The sequence below is a fragment of the Anas platyrhynchos genome, chromosome 13 (assembly GCF_047663525.1).
Source record: "Anas platyrhynchos isolate ZD024472 breed Pekin duck chromosome 13, IASCAAS_PekinDuck_T2T, whole genome shotgun sequence".
Taxonomy (NCBI): domain Eukaryota; kingdom Metazoa; phylum Chordata; class Aves; order Anseriformes; family Anatidae; genus Anas; species Anas platyrhynchos.
The window spans coordinates 22,195,438-22,215,892 of record NC_092599.1 but is presented as its reverse complement, the minus strand read 5'-3'; the positions used below and the strand labels follow the sequence as shown (position 1 = coordinate 22,215,892).

The following is a 20,455-nucleotide window of genomic DNA, read 5'->3' as shown; positions in this document are numbered from 1 at the left end:
GTCTGATTAATTGGAAAAAAGGCGGGATTTTTCTCTCTGCACTTTCTTTTATATATTTATAAACTCAGGTTCATTGAGTCTCCAAACCAGTACACTCCTGTCCTGTGTGAAGTACTCTTTATGCTGTGAAGCATGTTACAGGACTAAAATGGTTCGAGGGCATGCCCTGAAGGCGCTTTTCCTCGTCTAAGTGCAGCTGATTTTTAAAATGGTTTTAGCATATCCATACATTAAAAACAAACAAACAAAACAAACAAACAAACAAACAAAAAAAAAAAAACAAAAAAAAAGTACACAGATAGTATTTGAAATCAAGGCTTCTTGGGCTTCAATGATTAGACAGCAGCTGCAGTGTTCTCAGGAGGTTCTGACTATTGTAACCTGTGCATATGTATTGGTGTTTTGATGTGCTTGAAATGTAAGGAGAAACTGTCTACCAGTAGCAGATTGCGTACAATAGAGGTATGTCCTGTGAACATCCTGCCAAACACTCACAAAAATGAACGTACATTCGTATGAATGAAATAGCTGTGTGTAGCTTCAGAAACATTCAACTAAGACAAGTAATCCTCTGGAAAAAATAAAAATATTTATTTTCATATCTTATGAAAAATGGAAAGTGAGGGGCCCACAGCAATGATTGGTCTAGCCTAGCATCAAATCTCTAGTGGAGGTCAACAGTGGACTGCTGTGGAAGAGTATGAAATGGAAAGAGCCTGTCATGATGTTTCCCAAAATACTGTTTCAGTAGCCAGAAACTTGTGTCTGAGAAACTTTCTTAGCAGCAGTGTCTTGTAGCAAATATTTCCATTGTGTATAACTTGAAAATTGTATGTAACGTGAAGAATTAGCTCCACTTTTCTCTATAAATCTGCCACCATGCAGTTTAATGCGATGGTCCTCTTTTCTGTAGTTGAATGTGGTGGAAAACCATTCTCTATTTTTCTGTCTCTCATGGTTTTGTACATCTCTATAACAACTGTCCTGATTTCTCTTCCTGTCTGAAATGTCCTGTCTGCTTGCTGTTCTGTATGTGAAAGCTGTTCAATGGCTCATGTCAACACTTGTGCTTCTATTGAACCTTGGTCAGTCCTCCTGTGGCCCTTTGGAGATGGGGAAAGCAGCACAGCCCATATCACTCCAAAGGTTAAAATTTTACTTTTTCTTCTACAAAAGAAAGCAAAACATCCCAAAGTACTGGTACTTTTCTTCTAGCTTTTTCTCCAGGAACTGGTGTGTGTTGTGGATTGGTTTTGGGTTTTGTTTGTTTTTATGAGCAGATGACTACAAAATAGAGAGGCAGCAGGAGACCATCTCAGCTACTGTGGCTGCTGTTGAACGGGCCTGGGAGAACAAGTGTGTGAGACATTGTATGTTTGGGATGTTGGTGAAGTCAAAGGAAGTACCCAAATGAGGACTGAGTTTGAATATGCTTATTCTAAAGGCATCACTATTTGATTAATAACCTTTAGCAAAACAAATGCTTGTGAATCAACATCCATCCAATCTGCTTTTAAAAATAGAATTAGTTCTGTCAGACTCTGTTAAGTTATTCTTGGTTGTGCTGCTTCCTTTTGCCTGAAAATATCCTTCCCTGCTGCCTCCATCCAGCTTCCCACTCTGTTTCCTTTTCCTTGTCTCCCATACTCTCTTTTCGTATGATCAATCAAGGCCCCAGACAAGGCCCCTGCTACTCCCTCTCTCTTTTCAGGAAAGTTTCACTATCTTTGTCTGAAGGTAGACACCAGCCCCTCTGCCTTGCTGACCTGGCCCAGCAGTGCATCCTGTACTATGCCCATCGTAAGTGTTTTTCCACTCTCTCAGCTTGTTACAATGAGGGGTGCGGGTAGGGGAGCTCTTTGACTAAACAATAGCAACAGCAGTGTAACTTTAAAAAACACAAGAAACAAACTCCTGCTTGCCAGACAGGAAGAAGTAACAATATAGGTGAATAAAATACCCAGAGATTGAGCAATGCTGAATGTTGTGGCATAGCATGACGCAGCACTCCGTCTCTGGTGGGCTGGAGCACTTGTATGCAGGATGCAGATGCCACTGACATCCACAGAAATGGGAATGGTGTTTGGGCCTTGGCTGCTGGGCTGTTGGGGACTGCTGGTGATGGATGGCCATGAAACCCTGCGTTTGCCAGGAGCTTAGGTGGCCCAATAGCCCAACCAAAAGGCAATAATTGAACTGCGTTGACCCTCTGAGAAGCAAGCACAAAGGCGGGCTGAAATTCTCTGCTTGTGGTACACGTTGAGAAGGGCTGTGTGCGAACCAAACTTTCACAGTAGGCCGAGGCGGGCAGACGAGTCCCCCCGCAGCCAGCCCCCACTCCTCGCCTTTCCGCTGAGGCGGCGACGTCGACACCGCCTCGCGGGGCGGGCCTGCTGCGGGGCAGCGGTGTGAGGCCGCCTCCAGCGTCTTCCCGCTCCTGCCCTTTCCTCCTGCCTCCTCCAGCCTCCCCCTGCCCGCAGCCTCGCACTCCCCGGCGGCCCCTCGGAGCGCGGGGCGGCCGCAGGCCCTGCGCTTGGAGCCCCCGGCGGGACGCTACTGCTGCTGCCGGGCGCCGGGAGGCTCGGCTCAAAACCGCCCTGACGGCTCGCTTTCGGAGCGGAGCAGCTGTGACACCCGAAACTGGCGCTCCCACCGCCGCGATGGTGGCCAAGGATTACCCTTTCTACCTTGCGGTCAAAAGGACGAATTGTGCCTTGGACGTGCAGGCAGCGAGCTTCCCGGCTAAAGAGACGGAGGTACCTCAGTTAGGGGTGACGGGTCACAGCTTTGTTCCTTTGTAGCTCTGTGGTGCTCGGGGGAGAAGCGATGCACTGGGTTAAAGGGGCTTCTGGGCATAGATCCCTGGTCTGTTTGAGCATCCTGTAGTGCTTTCCTTGCTGATGAACTTTTTGAAATAAAGGAAAGAGGAATCTTGTCATCTGACATTTTAAAGAATTAATCTTCAAAGTGGTTAATGAAATGTCTATTTTAGATATGTAGTTTAAAGTCAGTTATATTTATTTTATTCTAGTGCTAAGTGTTACTAATCGTCAAACTGATGCAGGAGCCAGTTGTGTGCTTTGCTGACAGTGGAGGCCATCTGGAAGACAGTGCCTTGAAGCTCCATGTCACTGTCTTGTCCTTATCAGTGCTAGAACAATAAATTAATGTGATAGCACAGTTAACTGAAAGCTGCCAGGTCAGCAGGTTGACTATTGTCTTTCTTAAAATGGATGAAATCTTTTAATGTGACATTAAGGAATAAGATTTTTAACCGAAACTCAACTTATTCATTCACAAAACTCTCATAAATGGTGGAAACTTTCAAGGAGTGGGGTTTGTGAAAGACTTGAATATTTGATACTTTAGGTTAGTGTTTAGTCTGCTCTAGTTCTGTGGAAAGCGAAGTGACCTCAAGGAGGCTGTCTAGCTGTGCTGGAGGAAAGATTAAGCTTCCTTCTGAAAGTTTTTATCATTTCAAGTATATAGATTCTTTATTAGTCTTCTTTACTGAGTAACTTGAAGACAAATTGCTAAACTGTATGCTTTTAATCCAACTATATGGAAGTTTAATTACTTCCAGTGGCTGAAAGTAACATGAGCCAAGTGTCCCTGTTTAAGCTAAGAACTCTAAGAAGAAGATTCTGCCCTTTTGCTTTTTGGTGTAATTGTACATGAAGGGTTTTAATTACTGCAGTTAACAAACCTGAAATTTTGTCAACTCTGTTTTTCAAAGTTAACACCCTGAATATGTGTGCACTTATCCATAAAGCTTGTGTTGTTAATCACTGAATAGTTCATTTAAGGGTACTGGTTTTACTGGTAATAATATCTGAGAAATATGCATTTAGTCTTTTAGTACATGAAGATTTGAATTATTATTATTATTTTTAAATTAATAGAATTGCCAAATCTGAAGAGTTCAAGCATTATTCTGCTACGCTTAGGAAGGGCAGTTTAATTATTCAAATTTTGAAGAAAAAGTCTCAGTGAAATTGTAGAGCATGAGGAAATCTCTGGTAACAGATGAGATCAATCAGAATTACAGAGTGCAAACACTGACTTGGATTTATAATCTTTCATTTTGTATCTTATATAATTAAGAAAATTCACCTTGTACATTCAGGCTTATTTCTGAGAGTAGGATGGACCACTATTTCTTCTGAAAAATAAACTTTTAAGCATTCTTCTGTTTGTCTCCATCTGGCACTCAAAAATTTTGGCAAAGGAAGTAGAAATAAAGGCACTTTGGGCAAGGCATTGTAAGGATAGACATATGCAGCCTGATTCCTCAAAATCTATCAATATTGGGAAAAATCCCCATTTCTTCTCCAAATCAAATGTTAAGCTGTTTCTCTGGCCTTTAGTAATTAAAACAAAGCTATTGAGCGCCTTCTACCACGATTTTGTTACTACACCGGAAAGCTAGTGTGCTATGTGTGGGTTATGAACTTCTGGCTTGGTGAACCTTTTGAAAACTATTTTAATTATTGACATGGGAAGTTGAGTGATTTACTTACCTATTGTTCATAGATTTTGTCATATGTGGAACAGAACAGATTTTCTGCTATGTGGCTGTTGTTTTTTGGTTTAAAATCAAAATTTGTGATTATTAAATATTTCCTCTGAAATTCAGAAAAAATCTTGAGTATATACTTAAATAAATTAACCCCACTGATTTCAACTGAGACTAGCAAAAAATGTGTATCCTTATCAGTACTGTTGAAATTTTCCAGTGTTTCAGGTGGTAGTCTTTGGGTAGCCAGCTGAAGCTTACTGACAATATACTGTTTTTTCCTCGTTCTCTGACTTAAAGTGCAGAGCAGCAGTAGTAAACCACTGCTGTTTCTGAGGAACAAGTCAGTGTCACAAAAGAGAACAGAGGTTTCCTGCCTATGGTTCGTTCTGTAAACCATACTTGAACTTGTTTAGCATAAATCCGGTAGAAGTAGCACAGTCACAAAACAATGACTAATAAAATGTCCAAAATGTATGTTCAAACCTGGAACCTGAGAAAAGGTACCTATGGTCAAAGTACAGTTGTCACATTTCTTTCTAAATACAATATAAGGGCAGCAAAGCACTGCAGTGTCTGAAGAATGAGTTAATACAGGAAACAGTGCAAGGCCTTTGCCTACATCATTGCATGCCCCACGTAAAATATTGTAGTACAATTCTAAGTGTAAATGGTACAGAGGTGTTGGGCTCATTCTGGCTTTTTTTGTAAGATGGAAATAGAGATAATCAGCAAAACTGCTTGCTTCAAGGTATTAAACAAACACCCAAACACCCACATCCTTTCTTGTAATGTACTAAGTGCTTCACTCGCTATAGCGAGCTTATCAGCCCCTATAAAGGAAACTGAAAAAAAGTGTGTGACTAGAATAAATGGAGCTATTTTTAGTCTGACAAGTCTGACAAAAACTGAAGTATATTTAATAGAATGAGGTATTTAGCAGTACCTATAACAATGCATGACACACAGCCTCCACATCTCCTCTGAAATTGAAATGTTAAATGAGACTTGTGCACAGCGTGGCACACAAACAGCTATCGTTTCCAGGTTAGTGGGATGAAGAACAGAAGGGATACAAGTAAGCTGCTGTTGCTCATTGTTAATAGAAAGCCCAAGACAGGTCTTTCCCTCTCTCTCCCTCTCTCTCATTTTTTTCCCTTTTTTTTTTCTCTATTTTTTAATAGCTGCTGTAAGAGACTCTTTATTATCCAGTACCAGAAGAAAATACTTGCAAAATTCAGCATGATAGAGTACTAATGATTTGGATTATTAAATATACCAACTGTAGTTCAACAAGATGAAATTAGTACCAAGTCTCTGGTAAAAATGTATAGTTATAACAACTGTAAAAATACATAGTTATAATGACTGAAGGTTCTAGTAGCTACTTCTCTTGCACCTGTTAATATGACAAAGCTTCTTTATGCAGACACAACCCAAAGAGGTCTGTGATATGATGTGAACATAGGAACCATGAGTAGAGCCTGCTCTGCAATCTTCCCTTGATACTCTGGGAAGCTTATTTTATCCTGTTCCATGAAATAGGTTTAAGTGACTATAGTTGATTATTCCATTTCTGTTTGGATCTGCTTAAAGAAGTGGGAGCAGAGATGACCCGCTAAGGCTAAAAGATTCACAGACAGGAAAATATAGCATTAAGTGCTTAAATTCCCACTTAGTCCATGATCAAGGATATAAGATCTTCTGGAAGGCTGACTTTTGGTTCTTCAATGAAAATGCAAATCAGTAGAAACATATTCCCGTGCTCTACACTGTCAAATGCAATGATTACTACTTTAACAATGGTTTTATTGTCCATATAAAAATCATTAGCAATAGTTAAAAATCATTAGCTATAGTTTTTAACAGCTGACTCTGTGACCTAAGGATTTAACTGCACAGAAACAGACTTGATATGCTGATGTTGACCAAAAGAATTAATTATTACAGGTAATTTTGATCAAGAGCATCATAAGATCAGAGGCATTTTTTACCAAGGGTAACTTCCCGTAATTAAATTATAGTTTTTGTTTTAATAGGCAAGTGCAGATACAAATCAATTTATCTGACTTTGGTTAAAAAATAATAGGAAAAACAAAGTAAAATAAAAAGGACCAAAATGTTAATTTGAAGAGAAGTCTGTTGTGACCATCAGTGTTTGGCGTGTTGCGTTTCATTTTTTATATCCTTTTTGATCTTAAAAGTTATATGGTATTTGCCTCGGTAAACAACAAAACCTTTTACTTAACAAAGGTAGACAAAATGAACAAAGCAAAATGCCTGGTCCTGAGATTCCTGTATAAGTTAGTGTATCTCATGAATTAATCCTCTTTTATGTATTTACATATTTTAAATCTATATTAGTATTCTATTTTACTGTTTTTTACTGTTATTTTACATTTAACCTTTCTTGATAACAAGAAATCCAGCTATAGAAGTTGGGAGAAGTCTTTGAGATACTGAACTTTTCCCGCTCAAAATTCTTAAGCTCACCTTTTTCTATATGTAAAAAAGTTTATGCAGTTAACATACCTCTTTAAGTTCTGGGGAAAAAAAAAAAAAAAAAAAAAAAAGTTGTGAAACACTATGTTTGCTTGGACTTGTGTAGTTTATGAATGGAAAGATCAGTCTGGTTAAGATGAAATTTAATGTCCCCAATAAGGCCATGAAAGTTTTTGAGCATCTTGAGCAACATCAAAGTCAATGGGGCTTGTGGTTAAGGACAGAAAAAGTGCAGTTCGAGGGAAGCAGAGGAAGTTCAAGAGCTGTTCAAGATGTACTTTCAGTATTTTGACAAGGAGCTCCCTCAAAAATGCCCTCCTTAATTCGTAATAAATCTCATATCCCTTGAGGCTTGTCTGTGTGCAGCAAATGGACTTCCATGATTGGGATTCATTTTCTCATTTAAACACAAATGTTTTTCATAACCACAAACAAGGGGAGAAGACAGCTGTGCGTAGCTATCCAAGTGCTGCTAAATATCCTTACTAGAAAATATTCTTCCTTCTTCAGGCTCAAGGTGTAAGTATTGTACAAATTTGCGTCAATAGAAAGGAGCAGATGGAGATTCAGGAGTAAAATGAGGCAGGTGTTTCTCAGATGTTTAACAACTGAATATTTTGCACTATTTTTAGCCATTCCAAGAGTGTTTTATTCCTCACGCTTTTTAAGTTTTCCACTCCATGCCATCTTCCCCCTCAAAAAACGCACAAACAAAACAAACCCAAGAAACTAAACAAACAAAGTGGCTTAAGTCCAGGGAACAAAGACATCAATTCCTCAGAGCAAGGATGTTTTCCTGCCTCTCTGTGCAGGATCTAACATAATGCCTAGGTTTCGGCTGTAAAAACTACCGCAGTGGCACAGGATTCCTGTGCACCTCCAGGATGTTCTGGTTCATCCGGTGTTTGCTTACATCTCCTACACTGCAGAAATGGTAGCCTTAGTAATTAGGGCCATTTGTAGCCTGTCTTTTGGTGTTTCCTAGTATCCTCAATATACTGCTGTCCAGGAGAAGCTCTAGATTGTCTTGGGCTCAGGACCGTGTTTAACTCAGCCAGGGGAGTGCACGAAGGGTAAACCTGCTCTGCTGAGTGGCATTTTGCAACAAGCACCTTGCTGCTGTGCTGCCATGCATGAACCTGCCATGACATGTCTGCTTGTTAATTGGCAGCCGTGCTTCAGATCCAGTTTCTTCCAGAGGGAAAAGGTCCAGGGTAGTCTGCACAAGCAGCTTTAAATGAGAGGAAATTCAGAATTTAATCAACTCTTTGCTAGTTGTCTGGGTTTTTCAGCATTTCTGTTACTTGTGTTAATTCGCATCAGTGTAAGGTTTTTCTGTCAATTTGCCTTAATGTCCTAACTGCTGGTAGACATAGACTTCTGGGTATTGCAGGCAAATGAATTATCAGTCAAGAGAGCTGGACACAACTCTTCCCTGTGCTGCTGGTGCTGCAGTGCTTCTGTCTGTCATATGACAGAGGTGGTGAGGTTGTACCAGCTGGGGGCAGCCTGTTTACAGGACAGTGACGATCTATGGTGAAGCACATAGTGCCATACCCCGATGCACACTTCAACTCGCTTTTTTTAACTGAGAGTGCTTTACCACTTCTCTGCATGGCTTTTCCTTCTACCCCAAGTATCATTTCAGGACCTCTTCTTTATAACACTGATTAAAACAAAACGTCTCTGGATTTTGCTTTATTTGCTGGCTGCTTTTGTGTAGACCAGCCGAGGAAGAATAACAAACCTTTTCCTGCTCCTATCAGAGAGTGCAGGTGGTGTGGAGCCTCGTGGATTTGGAAGAAATGTTAGAAGTTTTACCACATGATTTATTGGCTGATCAAGTTGCAGATATGTATCATTTACTTAACTTGCTTAATAGCCTTTTTGAGATGCCAGTGTTATACCAGTGTGATGCCTTTCCCAGGTTTTAGGATGGATTTGTGTGGGTGATTATAGCTCAGCGTTGCACAAAGGTAGCTGTGCTTAGAGCTACTCGAGAGTTGCCTGCTTCATTATTCTTGACCACACTAATTTTTGGAGAGCTGTATGTGAACATACATTCACAGCTCTAGAAGCCTGGATGTTTGAGGATTTCCTGAATGACGTATTTCTAACATACTATGAAATATGAAAGAAAGGCAAATTTTCTGTGGTTTCGTGTATTAAAAAAGATGGTCTCTGTTCACATCTCTGTTAGCTTCGGTAACCACTGAGGATGGTGTTCTAGTTTTAGATCTACCTCTCTATGAAGGGACAAAAAGCTCAAATTGCATGGCATGCTTTATTTTTTAGGCTGTTTGCTGTAGTAAGAGGCTGTTGTAATGTGGGTTGCTTTTTGTTTTTTTAACCTTTTTGCTTGCATCTTTTTTTTTTTAATCCTGCTGAAGTTTAAATATTGATAACATCCTGTGGAACAGAGCTTCAAAGTGTGTGCGAGGGGGTGTGTTTTTTAAATTAAACTCCAAGTTTTGGGAGCATTTATTAGAACTGTTTAATCTTAGGCCAATTTAACTAATAGCAGACTAATAAAAATAAAAATGTTGGGCGTCCTGCCATGACAAATGTTGACTTACCCTTACAAAGTTGACTAAAAACTAGTAACTTTTAAGGTATAGGAGTTTAGCCAGTACTATGAAGTCTGAAACAGAGTGCTTCTGTTTCAGGTTGCTGGCACTGCCTGTGAGTTATGTCTGAAACAGCAGTTACTGGGCTGTTTCACTTTAGAGAGTTTTCCAAGTGTGACACAGTTAACTCCTTTGAGACTAATTTCTAATAAAATGTTTGCAGTAATGAGTGCTCCTAAACACAGAATTAATGCCTTGGATACCTGTCTGTCTAGGTTTACAAATAGAAAGTGTATTAAAAGGCAAAAATATCCCCAGCATATCTTTGGGATAATGTCAAGAAGGGTACCAAACCCAAGTCAAGGACTCTTGCTGTAAGGAATTACCTGAGAATTTGTTGGTTCTGGCAGTCCTTGAACTCCAGTAACGTAGGCAATTACAAGCTGTTTTGAATTAGCATTGCCAATATCAGATGGTTTTTTGGGGGGGGTGAAGGGAAGGCTAGTTTGCCTTTGAAGAAGGTAAAAGGAGCAAGTCCTTATGTTCTGAAACGCTGAGTTCCTGTGCAAGGTTTCACTTAGCCCTTGTTTTCTGGGTTGACTTACAAATCTCTGTAGATCCCCTTTGTTGAGTGTATTTGTTTCTAATTACAATCAGAAAAATCAACACAAAGTAATGGCAGCACTTCTGCCCATGGGCTGAGGATGGAGTATAATGACCCCTGAGGGAAATTCTTTCCCTTGTTTGTCCAGTTCAGCAGCAGCTCTCTGACTGCAGACTGTTGTTGAAGTCACTAATAAGCAATGGGAGAGTCAGGTGGAAAAACAATCATGCCAGCAGTGAACATGCATTTGCTTTTACCGTTCGCTGGGAGAAAATTGGGCTAGCTGCTTGGGAGCACCAAGTGAAGGACTTTGGAATGAGGTACTGCAGCAAGTGAAGACCTGTTGTATGGCATGTAGACTACTGCTGTGCACTGTGTTATCCAGGTCATTGGTTCGGCTGTCCTGCAGACAATGTAAAGGGAATCTGGGCTACTTTTTGTTACCTTTCATTCTATTTGTTAGAAAATGAAAATCAATCTTGTGCTAGAGTCATTTCACCATCAAAGTGTAATAATTAAGCTGTGGGCGGCCTTGTTGAATGACAATGTATAGAAAACTAATTGATATTATTAAATAGATTTAACTCACTCTGACAGGAAGGCACTTACTGTGAACTTTGGGGAAAATTCCGTCTTTACATGTGCTGCTGAAAGAGTCGCTTACTTTGTGGATGAAGAGCATGAGAAATGCTAGTTTCTTCCCCTGAATTCCCCCTCTAAAAGCTTTTCCCATCTGTGCAGTGGGTTATTGGATACAATACAGCCAGTTGTTAGGTGCTGGTTTCACTGATTAAGGAACAGTAACGTCGACTTTATAAATATGAACAACTATAAATAGCTGTCAGTACATTGCAACTGATGTAAGTACCTAATTGTTCAAAAGATCTTGTGCTTTAATGTGCTGCTGTGGATATTGAATGTTTAACCTCACCCTGGAACAGGTGCTGTATGTAAAGCCTGGGACTTTGCAGTGATAAGCTGTGTGTTAGAGCCAGAAGTAATGATACAAAAGTTCTCTCTTTGCTTAGATGATGTTGCTTTGAAATTACTACGTTACAATTTTAAAAAGAAGCACTTCATTCAGCTACCTGTGGAAAAAAGACTTAAATTGTACTGACAAGGGAGTTGGCAGAAGTTACTCAGAAAAGTACCACTTCCCGGTAGCACTGTAGCAGCAACTCCTTGCTGTACACATCTCCCAGTTGTCCAGCAGCAGAATGCTAAGCTTTGGAGAGCTGTACCTTAAAAGATACAGCTTCTCTTTCTCATTCAGCAGTCTAAACTATTAGGTTAGAGCTTAATATGTAGAAAATACCACAAATACAAGTGTACACAGGGGTTCAACAGAGTGACCTACAGAATAAATGACAATGAAGAAGCAATCTACAGTAGTATTCTTCATGCCGCATTAGGAGAATGCTGAGGCATGGCATCTTTGAAACTTCTTATCTGATATTTTCCTGCCTTAAGTATTTGGTAATTGATTATGCTGTTGTGACTGCTCTAATCTTTCTTCCTTTGAATTCCAAAGAAAAGTATAGGATAAAAATGTACTCTTTCAGAAGTACAGGGTAGTTGTTTGAAATGTCCACTTCATGGTTTCCAGAATCATCCAGATCTTGTACACAGATCTGCTTCTTTTTCTGTTTGTTCAGTTTCAAGAGTTTGTTTCGAGGGTGCATATATATGGTATTTCCAGTTTTAATTCTTTGCTTTCTGAATTCCAATATTCACGTTACCAAAGTCATTTTGAGTTCAAATATACAGCTCCCTCCAAAAGCCAGCTGCTCTTTGTTCTAGCTTAGTCAGGTATTAATTTGACTTCGCTTGGACTGTGCAGTCTTTGAAGTTTCTGCACTCATGTTTCCCTCAGTTTTATTTAGCCTTATATCAAATTTAAAGTACTGTCAAATTAACATTACTCATTCACATATACCAGCTCCACATTTTGGAAACCTTGCCAAACTGTAGTCTGGATCTTTTGTTTTCCAGCTTCCCATATTATTTGAGCAAGCCTTTAACTCTGACAATGCAGTCTAGAATTTAGTTTTAGTTCAGAACTCTGAAGTGATTTTTTTTTTATTTTTTTAAATATCAATAATGACTTCAAAAGGTCAAACAAAGAATTCTAACTGCTGAATTTTGTGTCCTGACTTGGCCCAGTTCCCAGTCTGGATAGGTAATAGTTGTTGCAAGCAGATCCAGCTGCTGAATCCCATCTGCTTCTAAATTCCCTGGACCGGGAGGGCGAGCAGGGGGGAAGGACAAGTGATGACTGGGTAGCTCCGAGTCTTTTGAGCACACTCAGAGATACTCACCTGGAACCTAATGTTCATTCTTCCTGTCTTCCTGGATAGTATGTCCTTTCTGCAGCCTCTCCATGCTGGTTAGACACAGGAATCACACGATTCTGAGTTCCCGTGTGCTTAGATTCGTATCCCCAAAAATTTTATGATTGTAGGACCCCTCCTCAGTTAACTGGAAAACCAGAGGTATTCATAGACAATATAGTAGTAAAATAACAAACACATGTACAAAGAATTCCTAACGACAAGCAGTTAATTATTTTTATTATTATTATTATTAAAAAAAGAAGAAAGAAAAAAGTAGGAACCACTGAAGTGGTTTGGGAAGCAGTATCTAGAATGCAACCCCTGAGTCTTATTGGACTGATGTGCAAGTACAGACTCTCCTCAGTATCTCTGGGTAAAGCAGAACAGTTCACACGCTGTTTCCTATTTGATCTGTTGGTTGTGAAGAACCTTGATTAGAAAAACAACCATGTGTTCAAAACTCACTTTTTCATACACTAGGCTGCGGAATTTTTCCCTGCCTAGATTGTTGGTGTCAGTAGTTCATCATCTCTGTGTCGCTGGTTTGGAGAGGCCATGCAGATAGCTTGACAGTAATTAAAAGGAGGGAGGGGTAGAGATGAAATGAACATAGACCATGCAGCAGAAAAAGTGTGACCCTGGCAAGGGTGTCTAAGAGTTTCAGTGTTACTATCCTACAATTTTAGAATTGCTCCAGTAGTGTTATTTTTTAATTGCACAATCAAAACCTTTCCTATACAAGCTTTATTATTCCACAGCGGAAGGGGTGACTCAGTGTTGATTGCTGTTGTGGTTAGATATTTCTGTGGGAAGGGACACCTGGAAGGTCTGGTGAGTTTTTACTTCCAGCCGGGTGTCGTAGCCAACCAGACCATTTCTAATGTGGGGTGAGTGTCAGACAGTAGTAGAAAGCTTTCTGCATAATGAAGAACTTCTGCTTAATAAGATATACTTTCAGACCTGATTGGCAAAGTGTGAAGTCTTAGACTTCTGAAATTATTGAGTCATTATTTTAAATAATCATGTTAGAATCCTGTAGTAATGCTGATCTCTCATAATTGAAACATCCAATTCCTAATTGGTACTACATATTTTAGCTCTTTTGAATTCTGATCAAATTTTCCTGTGTGAGATCAGCACGTGATACCCAACACGAGGAAGACAAAAGGGGATACTGACACAGAAGAGGTAGGACCTTTGCAGAAAGACCTTCACACAACCTTTTAGCTGACTTTCCTTTTGGTTGCTGGGAGAGGTGCTGACCTCTGGCGGCGTACAGCAAGAGGCTGTAGAAGAGCTTATTGTTTTTCAACAATGGCTGAAACTCTATGTGGAGTTTCTTCTCTTTAACATCAACTTCTGTACCCAGTAAGGTTTAGCAGCACAAACATTAGTAAAGAAAATTATACTGCCCAAGTAACTTTCACCTTGAAATGGATGGGGGAGTTTTAAAGGAGAAGCTGTATCATGTTCCCCTGGGACTGTAGGCATTGCTGGCTAGGAGACAGCGCAGCTCTCAGACAGTCTTTGGACTGTCCAACATGAAGAAGGAGAAATCAGAGATTTTTTTTCCCCACTTCCTCTTGCTCTCCAGGAGAAAGAAGGTGATTGTCCCTCCTTTTTACTCAGACTAAGGTTATTTGATGCTTTGCATCAGTTTTTGCAGCTGCCTGAGGTTTACGTGCCCCACATGGCAGACCAGATTAGGTCCCAGCCTGAGCTCATAGCAGGCAGGTGAAATGTAGTGATTAATAAACTTTAGCTGCTGTTGTGCAAACAGATGTGGAAATACTCACATATGAGTAGACTGGCTTGTCTTCTCGTACTTAAACACTGCTCAGGAAGATTCATTCAAAGTTTTTGCATCATTCCAATGGTGCTGCAGAAATGCAGTGAAGAACAGGTTTACCTATTTTGTCAGCTCATTTGCTGGCAGTAGATTCCAAAGAAAATTATTCAAGGGTTTCTTGGCTTAGTTTGGTTAAATTTAAGACTGAAAGACTGTGCAATCACAATGTAAGTGTAAAAGGTCTGTTAGACTATGGATAGCATTTAACTTCCAAGCAGGATATGGCTATCTGTGATGTAGTGTAGATCAAACTTTTTTTTCCCCATCAGTTTTGTCTTTGGACCAAAGAAGATACACTTAGCAGCAAAGCTATAGAATTATACATGTAGAAGGCATAGAGCAGAAAAGGAGGAGAAATCTTTTCTCTTAATCCTAACCCCCCTCCATCTTCTTTAATGTCCATATATGCTTGATTTCGAGATTTTGCTTTAGGGATGTGATATTTATGCCTAAGTAATGCCTAGGCAAGTCCTTGACTCAGAGTAAACACTGCTGAGCAAGAACTGAAAGGGTTTGTTATCAAAATTACTCTCATCTGAAATCCAAAACACAGCACCATGCCAGCCACTAGAAAGAAAATTAACTCTGTCCCAGCTGAAAGCAGGGCAGTGTCCTTTCACTGCAGTGCAGCACTAGTGATATCAGGCAGGCTCTGCCATGGGATACTATTTGTGCTTCAGGATTGGCATTCTGAGTAATCACAGGAAACAACAGCTGATGACTGAGCCACCAATTAGAGGAGAATTACAGTGGAATCTCAAATACTTTTTTTTTTTTTTTTTCAGGAGCAGGGAGGTGTGTAAATCAGCATGCCAGTGGTGCTGCAGTGACGTAAAAAAAAAAAAAAACTCTGACAAAAACCTGTGTCAAAGATGTGACTGCTGAAAAGGAAGGAATAGGAATAGCAGTGCAGCGGTGAAGATAAAGGAGTAGATTGATTTAGGCTGCTAAAATGCTTTAATACTGGATTTCATTAGTGGAGGAATACATTATTTTTGCTAGAGGGTTTAACATTTTGTCCTTTATTTCAGCATTTACAGATTTCTGGGTTTGCCTGCTGAGAAGTAAATTAAATATGTAGCTGCTTCTCACATTTCCTCTTGCTGTGCTAATGGAAGAGACTTTTTCTTGCCAGTAATGCAGATGATGATCATTGCTGCCTTTTTTTTTTTCTCAATGGGAAAGATGATAAATCTGCATTATTTCCAGAAGGATTTGTCTCTCTGAACAAAAGGCTAATAGGTGTGCTTCATTTTCCAAAAGATCGTATAGGAAATTGGAGACATAGGAAACCTACACAAACTCAATAACCATGGCTGAAAAAGAAAGATGACCTGCTTTAGGATATCCTTAAAATATGATGTTAGATGGGTTTTTTAATGTCACTTGGAAGGTTTGCCTACTTTTCTGTCAAAAGTTGCCTTTTGCATGTGCTGTTCAAGATCCATTAAATTTCAGAGGTTAGAAAGCCAAGGGTAACAGTTTTATTTTTATGCTTTTATAACACTTTTTTCTTTCATTATCATTTGTTTACTTTTTTTAAAATCTGCAGGATAGTTGTCATATTACATTGATGTGGTTATACGTTACTTAAACAGGGCATAAGAGCTGTTGTAAGTATATATGAAAAGAAAAATATTTAGTTGAATGCTTTACGGTAGATTTTTTCTTTATTTTTTCTATTTTATGCAAAAAAAAAAAAGTGTGTAAACATTATTTGTCTGTATGTGGAGGTATTTCTATATGAATGTGTGCTCACTGGACATTTAAGTTAGAAATTGGTCTGAATTATATTTTCTAGAGTGAAATACTTTTCACTGAATAAAGTCACATGCTGACAGTGCCAGAAGGCAAAGAAACAAACTTAATTGGTTTTATCTGAAAGTATTCCTTTCAATGACAACACTGTCAGAAGATGCGTTAGCTGCAGAGCACTGCTGAAGATGTCTTTTTTTAAGAATGAGTTAATGTAATAACATATTTTTGTCTCTTCATCCTTTTCCCTCCCCTGCCACCAGCCATGATGATATATTTCAACTGTTTCCAGGATCTGTATGTACCAGCCAAGAGTAATCTGTCATTGTCAGCTTTTAAAACTGCTGTTGTTTATATATTACTCTAATTATATACCAGGCTTACCAACTTCTATTTTATAATTGCTTCCTTAGAAGAACCAGTGAAACTCGCAGCAGTATTTAAATGATTATGCTCACATTTCCCCCATTTTTCTGCCTTTACAGGAGCCTAGTAACAAGCGGGTCAAGCCCCTTTCCAGAGTTACATCACTAGCAAGTCTCATCCCTCCTGTAAGGGCCACTCCATTGAAGCGGTTCAGCCAGACACTTCAGGTAATAACAGTAGCTGCACTGCTGCATTAAACTGCATTTCTAAAAAGGGAAAACACACATACAGACGCACACAATTTCTTCTAGGGTTAGTACAGGAATGGGAAGTCCATTTACTTGTGTGCATATGAGTGCACACACCAATGGAATGTGACAAACAGGTTTAAGCAGTTATGACTATAGAATCATAGAATATCCTGAGTTGGAAGGGACCCACAACGATCATCAAGTCCAACTCCTGGCACCACACAGGTCTACCCAAAAGTTTAGACCATGTAACAAAGTGCCACTCAAAGTGGTGCTCACACAAAGTTACTCAATTTAAAAACTCAGAACTCTTAATTCAAAAACAACATATCTGTCCATATAATGGATGTTTTTTAATTACTAGGAAAACTATTACCCTTGTAGCATATAGAAGTTTCTATATTAAAGTATTACAGTTGCTTTCTAAATTCAATGAAGAACAGAGTTTTCCATGACACTTCCTGTTAATTTTGATGGGTTTCCTTGAAAATGTTATTTTTGGTACAGCTAGTCATACAGGACTGCTAAATTTCCTTCTGTGTAGTGAACTTTGAACTTCCCTAGACAAAGAGGTAGCGAACAATTGGGGAAAAAAAAAAGTCATTTTCCAAAGCTGCTGATAAAAAGGGCAAGCATAGTTTAAATGCAATTTAGAAACTAAATCATTTTGTAGTTTCAGTTTCCATACAACAGATTAAGTGCATGATATTTAACATAGAGACAAATGTTACTTGAATTTATGAATTATTTGTGCCTTCAGACCTGGAGACTTCAAACATCTGGGTGCTCAACTCCTAATGATTATCATGAGTGAGAAACAGTTGGGAACTGAAATACTGCTGTGGGTCTGGCCTAGAAAACTTTGGGGAAAAAAATAAACTATTTTAAGAGAAAACAGTGCTATGTAAGAAAGCATTTGTGCAATCTAAAGAAATTTACTTTAAAATGCTAATTTCTTCAGAGAGGGGAAATATAAAAATATCTTGAATGTATTAAAACTGTTATCTAATAAAAAGTAGCTTAGAGCATTATTGAAATTATCTGTTAAATAAAAAGACATGGGGAAAGAAACCAAACAATGTTTCTGTAGCAGTAGTATCTCAAAAACAGATACTACAGCACTTCTTTAACATTGGTTTTCCTGTTTCCTATTCCTGCTATTCTGAAAGCACAGACATCTGCATACCATAATTGCATTTATGGGGTTGGAGGAGAGGCAAAATGGCTGAACTCCTTTCAGTCTGGGCTGGATCCCGAAGGTATATTGTAGCGTGACTAGAGCAGAGATGCCTGTATTCCCTGGGGTGTATAAATCTCCTCTGCAGTCTGCCTGTAGAAAAAAATTGGCCTGACCCTGAAAGGACTACATTAGTTCCAGTTGTGAGGCGTGTGGAAAGTGAATTAATTTTTGTCTAAACTGCTTCTGAGCACGGCACTTCCCTTTTTGCAGCCTTCCACAGCTGTTGTCCTCGTTTAAGGGACTGTGCTGTCATTCTGTAGTGAATGGCTGTGAGATGGGGCTTCCCAATACAATATTGTATTTAATAATGGCTGATTTTGGTTATTAAAACAACCTGTTCTTTTATGCACGTACTAGTAGCCTTCCTAGATCCTAGTGAGAGCTACATAAATGTGGTTTGGGGCAAATTTTTACAAAAGTAGTGAAAATTGTGAGTTTGTTAGAAGTCCTACTGTTGTGAACATTTCTGCCTTCGTCTGTTCCTGGTGGTTATTAGAATATATTTTAATTAACTGTCTGCCTCTAATCAGATTAAGCAGTGATATTGATTCCTTCTCCTCCGTAAGTAACTATGTTTGAAGGAGCTGCAGTGCGAAATCGACCTGTATTATGTTCTCCAAATCTTTGGTCTGAGCCTATTTCCAAGTGATGAATGCTGGTGAAGTCTCTCAAAAGTGCCTTCATGGCTGGCTGTAAATTGACTTTTTGTCAACAGCAATAGAACAGGAAAAAAATGGCTGACCTTCTGTACTCAGGTGCCTCAGTGGAAATTAGCTGGAAACATACTGGGGAGCATGTAGAGCCCCTGTGTTAATGTTTTGCTTTTATTTTTAACTTTGCTGTGCGTTGATGGAGCTGTCACTGTGTCTTGTGGAATAGTACAGAACAGGATTTTTTTTTTTTTTAATTTATAATACTTGGAAAAAGTATTACTTTTTCTCATTGGATGAATTTTCATGTATCTTTATTGTTAATTTTTTTCAGACAAAAAGAAAACAACAAACAAAAACAAACCAACCAACCATACTTCTTGCATTGCTGTTCTGTGTCTGTAAAATGAGGAAAACTACTATCACCACCACAAAATCCAAAACAAACTAATTGTTTCCCTGGGGAGAAAAAAAAACAAACAAATAAACAAATACAAAGCCAATAAAACATCCATACAAAAAGACCACACCAATTGCATCAGTGAAAAGAATTAGAAAGTTCTGAATTTCCTTCATGAAATTTCAAACAAACATTCTTACATAATTCTTCCTGAATGAAAGCAATGTGCGTAATTTTCCTTACTGAACTGGATTTTCTGTGTGCAGGTTGAAGAGAAACACCTCTGTACCTGAGATGTGTAGTGTCTTTTAAGATATTCTTAGCAACTTTTGCTGTGTTGCATATTAATTATAGAGGTATTTGATTTTTGTGTGCCTTATGTTTTCAGCTATATTACCATTTTGCACATTATTGTCAACACAAGAATGTCAAGTAACAAACCACATAAAGTCTTTACGTACCATTTTTTTTGACTATTTGTAGTTACTATGTTTCTGTCACACAGAGCACTGTAGGTTAACAGATAGCTGTTAACTTCATCCCTAACAGTCTGTCTGTCTGTATATATGCAGGTTACTAGGTGCTACGCAGGTATTCTTACTTGCTTATTCACCTGTAAAAACACTATTTCATAGCAGTATTTTCAGGCTGCATCAAGCAAGACTAATGATTATGATGATCTGCTTGTTTCTGTTTGGTCTTACAGCTGTGCTGTTAGGCTTAAAAGCTGAAAATAGGATCAGAAAACGAATTCCAGCTGATGAGAAAAATTGTCTGGCTAGCTTCCTCTGCAACTTCAATTTTCATCAGAGTGTCTTGAATTTAAATAGGGAGTCAAAATTATTTTTATCTTGCCTAGACACACCACAAATTTCTAAAAATTATTAACAAAATACATTCGACATCAGTTCTGAATGCTGTGACTTTGATCTGTAGTCCACCTCTCCAAGTACATAAAGCTGTTTGCTTTAGCACAGCTGAAATTAAGATTTGTTAACTGTAGGAGTTGAACATCAGTAACACCTAGACCCTTCATATTAATCACCTGGTAATAGCCAGTGGAAGTTATTGCAGTCAGATAAATACAATAAATAAAACCAGGAGTTGTGGCCTGATTCTTCCCTATCTTCTCTAATTTTTGGAATTATATGAAAATTTTAATGATCCTAGACTCTAATGAACATCATTTTTAACCACTATGCTGGGCATGTTGGTTTTTGTCTGTTTGTTTGTTTGACATTTCTACAATTCCTTCATAGGATTCATGGAACTTTTTTTTAATCCCTCAGGGCAACTGCAAACAAAAGATTACCATCACAGTACATGTAAATTTGTTTTTAAAAATTGCTAGCTGAACATAAATTTAGGTCTAAATTTACGTCTAAAGACCACTAAATTGATACGCATCTGTTTACTTGGAAA

General features: G+C 38.8%; 1 protein-coding gene across 13 annotated transcripts in view; it reads left to right on the top strand.

The window, feature by feature from the left end:
• ARHGEF3 (Rho guanine nucleotide exchange factor 3) overlaps positions 1 to 20,455 on the top strand; it is a 132,037-nt gene that overhangs the window by 92,454 nt on the left and 19,128 nt on the right. For 11 of the 13 annotated variants that reach the window (XR_005269067.2, XR_005269066.2, XM_027467582.3 and 8 more), the window contains one exon: positions 16,612 to 16,719. Coding sequence is in view for 11 of the 13 variants with exons in the window: in XM_027467582.3 (XP_027323383.1) it covers positions 16,612 to 16,719 (108 nt within the window). In the remaining 2 variants the exon portion in view is untranslated. Of the gene's footprint in view, positions 1 to 2,361; positions 2,757 to 16,611; positions 16,720 to 20,455 lie in introns of those variants that run through there. The other 2 variants (XM_072044351.1, XM_027467588.3) reach the window with 2 other exon arrangements.